Source organism: Capsaspora owczarzaki, assembly GCF_000151315.2.
Source record: "Capsaspora owczarzaki ATCC 30864 unplaced genomic scaffold supercont2.16, whole genome shotgun sequence".
Lineage (NCBI taxonomy): Eukaryota > Filasterea > Ministeriida > Capsasporidae > Capsaspora > Capsaspora owczarzaki.
The window spans coordinates 389263-402969 of NW_011887307.1; the positions used below are offsets into that span (position 1 = coordinate 389263).

Here is a 13707-nt window from a genome sequence, read left to right on the forward strand (position 1 = left end):
TCCTTTTTTGGGTTTCTCAGTCTCAGTCTCTCAACGGCTGCGATTGCCCAAACGCCCCTTGCAGTACCGTCCAAAAGCACTCAAGCCCCCAGCATTGCACCAATGTCCACTGGCGGACCAAGCGGTGCCTCCATCGGGGGCCCACCGAGCGGGTCGACTGGAGCGAGCCATGCGCTCAAGCCATACGAGCGTAAGCAGTTTATCAAGCTGGACGACGAGCATCAAGCATGCATTCGAAGACGCGCCGCTCGTCTCAGACCAAGCCTGGCAAAAGCGAGAGAGCACTTTCCAACCAGCTTTTGGTCCTGGGTGGTCTGGTCTGGTCTGGTCTGGTCTGGGCGGGATAGAGCGCGCACCGTTGAATCGGAGAGAGGCGCAATTGACAGATCTCGCATTGGAGCTGAGGGGACGGACGAGACGCCCAGGTTCCAGAGCTGACTTGTCATTCGGTCTTGTGAATGGGGCAGACCAAACGAGACAGAGACAGCGAGACAGCGAGAGAGCGGGGAGGTGGTGGGATGGCACAATCGAGGCGCAGTTGGCTTCCGTTAAAGTACGGTTCCGTACGAGCGTGCTCGCCAACTTCAAGATGGAAAGGCAACGATAGGGTTGAAATGCTGAACAACAATGCAGGCAATCCCGCATTGGAGGAGCATTTGCGAAACGAAAATGCCCGTGGTGGTCGGGATTTTGCATGTTTCGATTCGTACTCAAATTTGAAACCATTGAATTTGCACTCACAATGTTCCTCACCAACACGATTCAATCCGATTGCGTGATGGACTTGTTGGTGCTCACCTTTTGCAATCTTTGGATTGGGTTTGCTTCGTTCTTGCAGTGGAGCGGCCAAAGCGGGTCGAATTGTCAGCGAAACTTGGCATACCGGACTTGTTTCCGCAACGGCGAGATCAGCAAGAAGTAAGTCTCTCTCTTGTTCGATTACGTTTAGTGCCAAGAAACTCTGGTCGCTTGGATACCAGCACACAATGCGTTTTTGAATCTTCTGAACCGACCCATCACGCTAACTCGTATTTTTTTTTTTTCGTTTGCTGCATCGCGTGTGTCGTCGAACAGGACGTAATGAATGTAGAAACGCTTGCTAAAGGCTACAACACGCAACAGGCAAAGGCTGTGGACGCAGAGGACGGCTCGTGGCATTCGCGTGCCAAAGACGAGCGCATTTTACAACTTGTAAACTCCATTTACACAAGCACTTGAACTGCTACCAATCAAGCCATCCTGCTCACAATCCTTGTTTCCCTCCCCCCCCACTCCTCCCACAATCCGTGATGCTCTGCAGACTCTTGACGGGTTTAGGTCAATACGCAAAGCCCGGGCCTCGAGAGCTCAAATACCCGATCACGACTCGCACAATGTCAAGGGAATCACATACAACCGCGGACCTGGCCAGCACATGACACTCAAAGAATGGTTTGTCGAAGTCGAGAGCGGGAGCATGACTCCGTCGCAACTCGCCGCGAGCTACCCAATCACCGATCGCAAAATTGTGTGGAATCACTTTTGTGACTTGCGCGTCGAGCAGCGTTGGCCCATTTCACTCATCACCTGGGTTGTCAAAGTAAGTGATGTCCCACGCGCCTCAGCAGAACCGAGCGAGTCAATGTCTAAACTCATTTCGTTGCCTTCTCGTTCCCACAGTTCATCTTTGCCTGCGACTACAACGCCACACAAAAAACCGAGTTTCGAACACTGTCGGAAGAGCTTGCAAGTCATGTATGTAGTGCCACCAAGGCCGCGCTCCAGGAATTTGACAAAATCCCGAGTGCTGTCATGGCCCAAGCCGGTGGAGGCATTCCACAGTCTGCTCCGGGTAGTCTTGCAGCTCCCGGGCATTCTCCAGCTCCGTCGTCGGCTGCTTTTGCCAAGGGCCGCACTCCGGGTCCCGGTGGCTCGAGCACCGCCGCTGCTGCCCCCGCGGGCACGGCAGAGCAGGCAATCACCGTCCTCAATTCCCACCATGCGCGATGGCAGTACTTTTGCCGCCTCCTTGTTGCGCTCTACGTGGATGGTCTGGTCGATCGGCGCAAGGTGTTTGACTGCCTCATTTCGCTCGTAGCTCAGTCGAACGTGCGAGCACTCGCGCTGGTCGTGCCGCTGGTCGTCGACTTTGCAGAGCTCATCGCCCTCTATCAACCGTTTGTGCGCCACATGCTCACTACCTGCGAGAAGCGCTTGCGCGAGTTTGACGATGCCTCTGCGAACGCCATGTCCGGCGCCGCCAAGAGCGTGCTGGACAGCCTTCCCGCCTCCCAAAAATCGTCGGCAGTCACGTCACCCGGTCATCTCCTGCAGTCCGGGGTCATGCTGGACGAGCTGAACAAGGCCACCTCGACGCGATTGATGCAAATGCATCAGTCCTACCACCCGCAAGTCCACATGGCGCTGATTCTGTTAATGCAATCGTTAATCGCTCTTTGTCCAGACGCGCAGGTCGCGTACGGTGTTCGCACGTTTGCGCGCATTTCCAAAGTTCTCGTCGGTGCTCACCTCCATGCATCGGGCGACTCGACTTTTAAGAGCTGCTTCCGCTCCACCATGAGCCAGTTGCAACGGCGCGTTGATTTGCTCTTCAAGTACTCGCAGCTGACAGCCGCTTCGGCGCAAGGCGCACCCGGGCTGTCGTCCGGTCCAATGACGGCTGCTTCCGGTCTCCGCACCGCGGCCGCTACGGCAGCCGCTGCCGCTGCCGCTGCAGGGGCATCCGGGGCTGCGCGCAACACTGGGCCTCCTGGCAATGCGTCCTCTCGACTACCTCCAGCCACTGCGGCTCTCCCTGCTTCGGGCGCCAAGTCCTCCTCTGCATCGTTTGTTCCTGCTCAACTCGATCCGACTCTGACCTGGCTGCAGCTTGCGGCTTCCAGTACGTCGCCGTTCACACCGCGCGTGGTGCAGGCACTAGAGCTGTATCCGCTCTTGGACGAGACTGCGTTGCTGTCTGCTTCATCCGCTTCCTCGGCGTCGCCATCCACGCCTCAGCGGAGCGATATTGCAGCATTGTACCGAACAGTCTTTTATCAGCAACCCGAGCCCTCCATCCCCGGCCAGCGACTCGCTGTGCAGCCTCGCGTTGTTCGTGCACTGTGTGAGTGGGCGGTTCACTCCCACGGCGTCCCCGATCGCGAGTTCTCGCGTGCATTGACGGTGGTCGCTTTGCTCACCCACCATGCGCGAGTTCTCCACTCTGGCAAGACCGGAGTGCTTCCTGCCGCCGAGTCGCAAACCTCTCGAAGTCTTCCGACCAGCACCGGAAAGCGAAGACATCAGTACACTGACTTTGATTCAGAAAGCCATCCTTCCAAGCAAGTGCGGATTGAAGAGCCCGACGGTCGAATCACTGCTGTCGCGACCGCTTCTTCTTCCTCTACTGCAGCAGCAGATGCCAACAACAACAACAACCCACTACTCTGGTCTCTTCCCTCGCTTACGTTTCCGTCGCCATTGCAATCTGTCTTCCTGCAGTATCTAGATCACCAATCCATAGAGTGGGCTTCCCTCTTCCGCTCCTCGTCCCTGGACAGAGCGAGCACCAATCCCATCTCTACAGCTCCGGCGGGAGCGCCACTGCCAATCCAAGACACAATGCGACGACTAGTGCTCTTGTTTTCAGAGCTGACTTCACGGCGACTCTTCTCGCACAACGCGTACGTCCAAACGCTCATCTCTCGCGGCGACATGGATTGTGCGATCGAACTGCATCGCCGTCCGCCGTCGGCGCCGCTGACGTTGGCCCAGCAACGCGCCGTCGGCCATTTTGCGCTCGTGCAGCAACTGCCCGTCGGTCTCGCCCACGCGCTTGATCCCGAGTACTCGAGGCTGGCACAAACCTTTTCAGCGAGCAGCACGCCCAACTTCCGCGCACTCTTCAACGTGGACGACCATGCCCAAGATCGTAGCCAGCGTCGCGTGACGCTGGTTGGCGTTCGACATGCCGCCGCCGTTGCCTCGAACGAGATTGCGACCACTCGTCTCCATGCCCGCTTGTTGGTCGAATGGCTCAACCGCATTTCCACTCAGGTGCATGACCCAGCTGTCCAGGCCGCATACGAGCGCAACGAGTCCCACCACATGGCATCGCAGCTGGATCATAAGAATGGGCAGTTTTCGGAGCGAGCACACCTTCCGTCCGTGTCCCCCGCCTCGCCAGCCATGCTAACAACCCCTTCACCGACCTTTGCCTATTCCGAGCGGCCGAATTCCGCGATGGGTGGATTGGCGATGCAATCGCTTGGATACGCGTCGGGCTTTGGCATCTCTCCGCCCAACTCGGAGCCCGTCTTGTCCAACGACTTTGGCATGCCGAGCGATGGCGGTCAATATCTACAGCCGCAATCGGCCTCGCTGCAGTCAAGCGCTCAGCGGCCTGGGTTTGCTTCCTCCCACCAGCACGCCACCGCCATGTTTGGCACCCCCGTCTCCATCGACACGCCCCTCGGCACACAGGGTTCGACCGCAGCATCGTACTCGGCCATGTCAGCTGGTCCCGCTGCATCATCTCCGTTTGCCTCACCCAACCCTGCTAGCGGCGGCATGCACGCAAATACACTGCCACACAGCCACCAGCAGGCTGCATCTGGAGTTCCACTGCAAACATTGCGCACTTCTCTCGCGCACCAACACCATCAGCGGCAGCGGGCTGGCTGGTTTGCGCGTCAATTTGCAGTGCAGCTGTTGCCACAAATGGACTCGGTGGATGCTTCTCATGCGCCGGCTGTGATTGACTTTGCTGATGCTTGCGACAAGCTCCAGGACTTTTCTCATCACAACCGCCGGCAGATTCTCAGCTTGGTCATGGACTGCCTTGTCGCGCACATCGACCGCGGGCGGCTGCTTTCATCGCCGCACCAGCAGCAGCAGCAGCAGCAGCAGCACCAGCAATCGCGGCTGGGCGCCACCGCCGTGTCGACGGCGCCCATCGTGCCCGGAGGCATTTCTGCATCTGCCAACCAGCGCGCAAAAGCGACCGCTTCATCGTCCGGTCTTGTGCCAGAGACGCTCGTTCGTCGGCTCCCTTGGCTGGCTCCCGAGCAGCTTTTCGAGCTGGCGCGGTTGTGTCTGCATCTTGGCTGTCCCGACTTGCTGTTGCGCTTCTTGCTCCTCATCTCCAACCCGCAGCTGGCCGCGCATTGCTCCGTCCAACTTCTGGCGGGCATGTTGGCGCTGGTCGACTCGCTGCCGCTTTTGCGAGACGCTTCACCAGAGCTCATGCAGAACTTGGCCCTGTCTCTCTTTGAGGCTTTGCCGTCGCTGGTCATGACCGAGACTGGCACGACCGCCGGAGCAACTGGCTGGGTGGCAACCTGCAGCGCCACAGAAGTCGAACTCGCAGCTGTTTTCCCGCCCGCAATCTCGCCCATTCTCTGGTCTGCTCCGCTCGCCCGACACGCAGCCCGGTTTGTGGAGCGTGCCATTGCGTTTGAGCCGACTCTCGGGGCGAGTTGTCCTCAGCATGCCAATCGGCTTCCAGCGGTGCTACGGTACGGGTCCTCGACAGCTCGCTCATCGCCCGGCGCGCTTGACTCATCGTCCACCTTGTCTGGCGGCGCAGTGCCACCATCAGGCGTCCACACTATGGCTGCTCCCTCGGGCGTGCCAGGAAGTACCGCCGAGTCAAACTACTCGACAGCCTTGTCTTCGACGCTGCTCGAACACATCCGCCGTAGCCAGCCCAGAACGATTGACACTGTGGCGATCGTTCAAGAGCTCACTGCTGCGGGCCGCAACGTGAACAACCTAACGACCGCTTTTGTGCACCAAGTGTTGCTCGTTTTGTCTCAGGCGGCCGCTGGTCCCACTAGTAGCGCTGCTGCTGCGCTTGACGAGCCCGGCGCCTTCCGCAGGCCTACTCCAAGTGCCTCGCGGCCTCAGAACTCGTCCCCGTCCTTCCTCGATGACCCGAGCTTGGCTCCAGAACCAACATCCGTCGGTTTTGTCGCTTCTCCGTTCCCCACCACCCACTCTGGAGCAACCCCAGTCGAGGCGCTCAGTGACCCAATGATGGATGACTCTGAGGCACACAGCCAGCCAACCAGTGCCACCATCAACAATAGCGGCAGCTTGAACCACCCGACGACCACCAGCACGAGTCGAGACGATGCTGCTGCTGCTGCTGCTGCTGCTGCTCTTGACTCTGGAATGATGATGGACACCACCCCTGCGGCGCCAATTCGACGCCATGTCGTTTCCTCGCGGCGAGGGCACCGCCCGCCGCATGTCATCGCTGCACTGGCTGATGGCGCTGACTGGGCGCAAGTCTTGTGTGAGCTCAGCGACCAACTCCCCATCGAGTCGAGCACCACACAGGTTCTGGCAAGCTTGGTCGGCGTGGCTGCAAAGCTGGCGCCACCCAAAGCCGCCACGCCAACATCCGCACTTACCGCCATGATGGGAAACACGCAAAGCGCCAGCCATCCGCAGCCCGTCGCCGCCGACAGCAGCAATGCGGGTACCAGCAACTCTGCCGGTCCAGACTCGTCCAATCCGAGCGTGCTTGGAGCAGTCGAAGCGAGTCTTGTCGTCGGTTTGTGTGCGCGCGGCGTCTTGAGCGTCTCGCGTGTGGTTGAAGAGTTTCTCCTTCCTCGAATGGCAACGCTCGTGGAGCAGCTCACCGCCGCCGCACGACGCTCTTCCAGCACAGTTTTGCTGACCACGTCTGGCAGTGGCGGTGCTACCTCGGCATCGCATGGCGTTTCAGGTGTATCGTCGCCCGCTGGCGCGTTGCCGACACCCTCGCGGCTTCCCTCGGCTGCATCGTCCTCTTTGGGGCTGTCCAGCTCCACCAACATGGCCTCGCCCAACTCGATTTCGTCTGCACAGTCGCTGGTGGGCGCGCGAGGAGGCCCGCCGAGCGTTTCGGCCCCCACTGCTTCCTGGGACATGGATGTGGACGACACCCAGTTGGGCGCGCAGGTCCATGCACTTCTCGCCTTGACTGTCGCTCTCTTTGGGGCCGGCAAGCGGGATGCGACCCTGGAGGACTGGACGCTCGGACAAATTGTCGTCCTTCATGGTGGACTCGCGGCAGTCCGTAGCGACCAACTGGCGTTGCTGGCGGTACAGCTCACCTGTCTGGCGCGCAACCACCTGTGGGAAGCGGCGTGCCTTGTTGCACGCGACCTGGTTCTTCGCCACCCAGTGTTTGATCTGCCGTACGCCCACGTGTCGCGTGCCTTTTCGGCTGCCTTCCTGCCCGCGCTGACAGAGCGCGCCTTGACCCCTTCCGACGCGCTCACCCTTTCGACGCGCATGCTGCCAAATCAGTCCGCCGAAGAGTACGACAGTCTGGCCATGCCTTCGCTTGCCGGCCTCACCCTCTGGAACATCCCGCAAGCCTGGCTGCGTACACGGCTGTATGTGCACACGTTGCCGTCCAATACCACTGCGCAACAGCGCCGTGACGTGCTTGATAGGCTTTTCGATGCGATTGTGGACGGGTTTTCCCACGCTCGGCAGGACCCAACAGTTATTCCAGGTGTTCCGCCAGCGCACTACCTGATTCAGTCGCTCGATCACCCCTGCGTCATGAACGGCATTGTCGTGGAGCTGCTCGACTTTTGGCAGGTTCCCGGACGAGATGTGCTGTCGTGCCCGTTGCACCGAGCGCTGCTCACCGCACGCGGGATGGGCACCCAGCTTGCGCCGAGACGGTCGCCGGGGCAAGCGCTTGCGTCAGTGTTCCAGCAAGGGCGACAAATCTCACGCTCCAGTGTGCTCGTTCCCTCCTCCCTGCAAACGAATCAAGCCCCAACGTCGCCTCTGGTCGTTGAGCGCGCGGTCTTTGATCTGGTCATCAGTTTGTTGAAAGCCAGCAGCCTCCGTGCCATCTCAGCGAGCGCCATCTCTCCGAGCCAGCTGCTCTCGACGCTGCTTGCGCGCTTGCAGTGGCACGTTGAGCAGTGGGAGGCCCATGTCTCTGCGCAGCAGCGTGCGGGCGCCCAGTCGGCCATTCCGCAGCAACCGGCCCTGGCCGTCATGCATCTCTTCCCGCTGCCGAACGAGCAGGCAATCGACCTGGCCTTGGTCCTGTCTTTGACGAGCTTCATCCTGACCTATCGAGATTCATCATCCACTGACGACTACTATCATCGCTGGATTACGACGCTCATCTCGGTGCTGCATCTTGATCTCCACAATGTCCTTTCAGAGATTGGCGATCCCTACACGCAGGTGATTGACATGCTTTCGATGATGTGCTCGTTCGTCGATCCCGTTGAAAATTCCATGCTGAACGCCGGCCCGAACGCGGCCGATCTGGCCTCTGGCTCGGGTCGAACGACTTCGCTTGGGCCTACACAACAACACCAGCAACAGCAGCTGCAGCACCAGCAACATGCGTCCAACCAGAAGCTCCGGAAGCACTTGAACGAAGAAATGTGCACACTGTTGCCCGAACTGCGCGCGCGTTGCTGCCGCATGTTCCTTGCGCCGGGCGTGCAAGCAGTTGTTTCTGTTGCCTCCGCCGGCGCGACCGGCAAGGCACAACAGCAGCAACCAGCAGAGCAGCAGGCGTCGCAACAAGCCACTCCCACGACTCCCGCTGCTGTGCAGGCGGCGCAGTCCGAATACGTGACGGTCTCGGCCAATCCTCGGCTGCAATTTTTCAAGCCTTGGGAGATTAACGAGGCCTATTCGTCCGAATACCCTCTCGCGTGGTCTTGGTTTCACGCGCAGACAGCCGATTTTCGTCCCTTCAACAGTCTCATGCGCCTGAACGCCAAGCACCACCAGATCCGCCCGAAGGCTCTGTTGCTGGAAGCTCTGCATCCCACTCTGCTCGCCGCCGAGACCGACCAGCTCATGCTGCAGTCGCAGGCCACCAAGGGCCCGCAGAATTCTTCTTCCGCCGCCCAAAACCTGGATGAGTGGTTGATGCCCATGGATGTGATTGAGCTGGACGACAAGGGCGCCATTGTTGGGTCTTCTTCCGAAAGTGGCCACCGCCCCGTCGCGCAATGGGTTTGATTCCCACGAGCTTTGTGATTATCATGACTGTCCAGAACGTTGTTTCAGTATTTTATCAAATTTGTCAATAACCAATTATCAGTTTCCATCATGCACTCGCTGTTCGTTGTTTTCTTTCATGGAATTTTCCACGACTGGATTTCGTCGGGCCAACTGTTGGTCCGCGACTTTTAAAAGAGAAAGAACCAGGAAAAAAACAGACGACCACAAATTAAAACAGTAACTGCATTGATTACTTTGCGCCAGATAACAAATCCAGCAAAAACAACGGCACACAAACACACAAAGAAAAAAAACCGCCTCCTCAACACGTCTCAAGACGGAGCCGCGGGACAATATTCATCGACTGCAACTCTTGGAACAAGAGCTTGGACGCGTAGGGGATGCTAAGAATGGACATGGAGCTGGAGGCCTTGCAGTATTGGCACCAGCTTTCGTAGCCGAGAAGGCCACACGCGCGGCAAACGTGCACGTCAAACTTGTCGGAGGAGATCATCAGGCGCTCGAGCAAAAGCATGCTGGCACCATAGCCAATCAAGCAGTCGCGCTCCATCTCTCCGAGACGCAGGCCACCGTCACGCGAGCGACCTTCTGTGGGCTGGCGCGTGAGAACGGCACGAGGACCACGGGCACGCGCATGCATCTTGTCCATCACCATGTGCTTGAGCTTTTGGTAGTACACTGGTCCGAAGAAAATGTAGGCGGACAGCGGCTCGCCAGTGATGCCCGAGGTGACAAAGTCCTTGCCGGCATAGTTGAAGCCGTGCTCGACGAGGATTTTGCTCATATCCACGACCTTGTCGCCGCCGAACGCTGTTCCGTAGTGGAACTTGCCGATGAGCGCGCCGGCCTTGCCCGAGAGGAATTCCATGAGCTTGCCGACAGTCATGCGCGACGGGAAACCGTGCGGATTCATGATAATGTCGGGGCAGATGCCAATGTCTGAGAACGGCATGTCTTCCTGTCGCACAATCAGGCCGCAAACGCCCTTCTGACCGTGTCGGGAACTAAACTTGTCGCCCACCTCGGGTCGGCGCGTGGTGCGAAGGAGAATTTTGATCAAGTGGTTGTCCTCAGAGTTGTTTGTGAGCAAGACCTTGTCCACGACGCCCTCGCAGGGGCCCTTGTACGAGACGTACGCAGGCTTGTACTGCACTGCAGCGTTGTGGGGGTCTTGGATGGGATTGCTGGTGTTGACGGGAGTCTCTTTGAGCACGAGTGTGCTGCCGTTTTCGACGCGCTCGCCAGGGCGGCAGATGCCTTCTTGATCGAGCACATCAAACTTGGCCAGACGTGAAGAATCGTCGCGATTGCGCGTGGGCGCAACAATGCGATCCACGAGCATGTTGGGGTAGGTCTTGATGCTGACGGTTTGCTTGCGGTACACCATGCAGCGCCCAAAGCCTCGGTCGAGCGACGCTTGGTTGAGAATGAGCGCATCTTCGATATCGTAGCCAGAGTACGACATGACGGCAACGCAGGCATTCTGACCAGCGGGCATGTTGTGAAAGTCAATCAGCTCGATGGTTCGCGTCTGCACCATGGGGCGCTGCGGGTAGAGCAGCGTGTAGAGCAGCGTGTCAAAGCGGACATACTGATTGGCCGCAATAGTGCCGATCGCCTGCTTGCCCATGGCGCACTGGTACGTGTTACGAGGCGACTGGTTGTGGTGCGGGTAGGGAATGATGCCGGCACAGACACCGAGAATCGTGAAGGGCTCAATCTCCAGATGGGTCGTGTACGGCTTGATTTCGCTCTCGTACATGGCAATGTTGGCGCCATTCTCCTCGTTGACATCGAGGTACTCGATGAGACCCAGCTTTAAAAAGTCGTCAAAACGCAAGACCTTTTGCGCCAAGCGCTCCAAGTGCGTGTTGGTGACCTTGGGCCCGTTCTTGTCGACAATAATGTACGGGCGACACACGCGACCACCGTCCGAGGCAATGTAGACGCACCGTTGGCGATCGTTCGGGCAAATGGACAGGAAGTGTGACAGGCGACCATCGCGGCGCAACATGCGGAAGGCTCGCACAAGAATGGTTGGATGGATGGTCACGCCCAGAAGCAAACCATTCAAAAACACCAGGTAGGACTCGTCCCGCGTGAGGTCCTCTGCAGAGAGCACATTAATGTCTTCCACGCCAAAGTTGAACGCGAGGCGAGCAATGTTGCTCTCCTCGTCGTCGGTCGTGATGTGGGTCATGAGCGCCAAGTTCTTGACCAAGCCGCAGGCCTCGCCTTCAGGGGTGTCGGACGGGCACAGCATACCCCACTGGGAGGGCTGCAAGGAGCGCGGTCCAGACACCTTGCGGGTCTTTTCGAACTGCGAGCTGATGCGCGTCATCATGCCGAGCGCGGAAATGTACGACAGGCGCGAGAGCACTTGGGTGACGCCGCCACGATCCATCTTGAAGCGCTTGACCGTCCAGTTGCCGGTCGAGATGGCATGCGTCAGACCGTCGCTGATGATTTGCGGTCGGAACTTTTTGACGACGTCGTACTGAGTGGCGCGCTGCTTTGGAATGGTGAGGTCGGTGACCTTCTTGAGCTCCGTGTTAAACTTTTTAAAGACATCCTCAAACAAGAGCGCGAGCAGTTGTCCGGCCAACTCGAGACGCTTGTTGCCGTAATAGTCCTTATCGTCGACGGGCAGCGCCTCGTTCAGCGCAAGAATAACGCGGCGGACCATCAAGGCAAGATACAGGCTCTTGGGCCGGAAGTTGTACTTGTGCACCGGGACGTGCGCGAGAATGATGGAGGCCAGCAGCTCGCGAGCCTCGTCCACTTTGGACTTGCGCGCGCCACCCCAGGCGCGCTTGGCGAGGCGGACGCGCGAGCCGACAAAGTCAAGGGCTTGGTTTTGCGTGGTGATTCCGTGCTCGATGCTCTCGGCGAAGGTGGCCGCGATCGCCTGCTGGTACATGTCCTCAAATCCAATCATTTGCATGATTTCCTGGTCTGTCTCAACACCCAGCGCCTTGAACAGGATGACGACGTTGATGTCTTCCGAGAGCGTGTTGTGCTTGAGGTAGAAGCGACCAGCCTTGCACACAACGTTGGTGCGCGACTTGCGCTCTTGGGTGGAGCTCGTCACGGACGCACCAGGAATGCCCTTGCGGTCGTTTTCGATAATCATTCGATTTTTCGACAGCTGCTCCTGGATGAGGATGACTTTTTCGACGCCCTTGATGATAAAGTAGCCGCCCGGGTCGTTGGGGCACTCGCCGAGCTTGGTCAGCTCGGCGCGAGACTTTCCATGCAGAATGCAGTTGGAACTGCGCAGCATGATGGGCATGCGGCCAATAAAGAGGTTGTCGCGGACAATCTTTTGCGAGCCGCGCATGTACTCGACGTTCACCGTGATTGGGGCGGCGTAGGTCATGTCGCGAAGTCGGCACTGCTGCGGCGCGATCGGAGGCGAGGTTGCGTACGAATAGTACTCTTCTGCGGTGGGCGCGCCAACCTGAATGTTCGTGTAGCGCAGGTAGAAGGTCGGGTCTGCGTCCGACGTGATGCGATCGTTCGCCTGGACAATCTTTCGGATTTCGACATTGAGAAAGTAGTTGAACGAGTCAATGTGCTGCTTGACGAGGCCTTTGACTTTGAGGAATGCCGGCACGAGCTGCCACTTGTCCTGCATCAACAAACGCAGAGTGTGAGTGAAACCGTACAAACAAAAAAAAGGCAAACAGCAATACAATTTCAACAGCAATGAGTGTGTGTAATGGTTTTTGTTTGGGGACTTGAGCTTCTACGACTCATGGTCTGAGCATGTGTGTGTGTGTTGCATGTGTGCAATGATGCAAGCAGCGAGCTGGAGCTGATCATGGCGTGCGTGCGTTTGTTGAGCATCCGTTCCTCCCCTCCTTATATTGGAAATGGGGGAAAATCCACGCTTATTCAAGTGCGATGATGGACGAGGTGGAGCGAGTTGTGGATGGGACGAGCTGACAGGCGACAAAGCGAGCTCTAATGCAATGAGGGACGACCCCCTTCCCAGTCCCATCTCACCGCCCCCAACTCCTTCTCAACAACAAATGCACACGTCTGTGAGTTGTGACGACTGCTGAATCAGTGCAGTGGAGTTCTCCCTCAGCAGGGTTTGGGTTGCATTGGAGAAACGACGACGAGAGATCTCTCAACTCAACATGGCGCGCTCTCACTCTCTCTCACTCTCACATCTCACTCTCACTCTCACTCTCTCGCATTCGCGCCTACGCCATAAGAGAGCCCTTAAAGACCGGGTCAGAGCGTGGCTGGTCTGTCGCTGTCCGTTCTGTCGCTGTTCTGCTGGCTCTTACCTTGAGCTCCGACACTGGGCGGGTGAGCTGCGCATGCTCGCCGCGTCGCTTGGCCATTGCAATCTCATCCTCATCCTCGACACGCATCTTGGTCGACGTCGACGTCGATGTCGCTGACGGGTGGTCGGCGTGCGGATGGCTGTGATGGTGCTGCTGATGCTGCTGGGCACTCGCAGCCGCAGTCGCAGTCGGTCCATGCATGGTTGCAAAAAAACGGAGGATTGGAAGAACGACTGCTCAGACAAGACATCAATTCGTCCAATTGGAGACAAAAATAAAATCAACTGGGATAGGGAAGTGAGGGGAATGGGATGGCAGCGGCAAATGCAACACGATTGAAGCAAAATGGACCGATGCTGAGCTGCTGAACAGAGATGCAACGATCTTGAATGTCATTCATTCATGCTATTATCATTGTTTGAGGTTT

The 13707-nt window shown here is 58.1% G+C and overlaps 2 protein-coding genes across 2 annotated transcripts; one reads left to right on the forward strand and one right to left on the reverse strand.

The window, feature by feature from the left end:
- Window positions 1-28: 28 nt before the first annotated feature.
- On the forward strand, window positions 29-9074 carry CAOG_07858 (hypothetical protein). The gene is made up of 5 exons (XM_004342893.2): window positions 29-190; window positions 839-918; window positions 1075-1191; window positions 1301-1579; window positions 1660-9074. Exons 1-5 carry the CDS (start codon window positions 103-105, stop codon window positions 8977-8979), a joined length of 7884 nt encoding a protein of 2627 aa, XP_004342943.1. The 5' UTR covers window positions 29-102; the 3' UTR covers window positions 8980-9074.
- Window positions 9075-9181: 107 nt separating this feature from the next.
- Window positions 9182-13503, reverse strand: CAOG_07859 (polymerase III polypeptide B). The gene is made up of 2 exons (XM_004342894.2): window positions 13281-13503; window positions 9182-12613 (listed from the first exon to the last, which is right to left on the reverse strand). Exons 1-2 carry the CDS (start codon window positions 13479-13481, stop codon window positions 9284-9286), a joined length of 3531 nt encoding a protein of 1176 aa, XP_004342944.2. The 5' UTR covers window positions 13482-13503; the 3' UTR covers window positions 9182-9283.
- Between the last annotated feature and the right edge of the window lie 204 nt (window positions 13504-13707).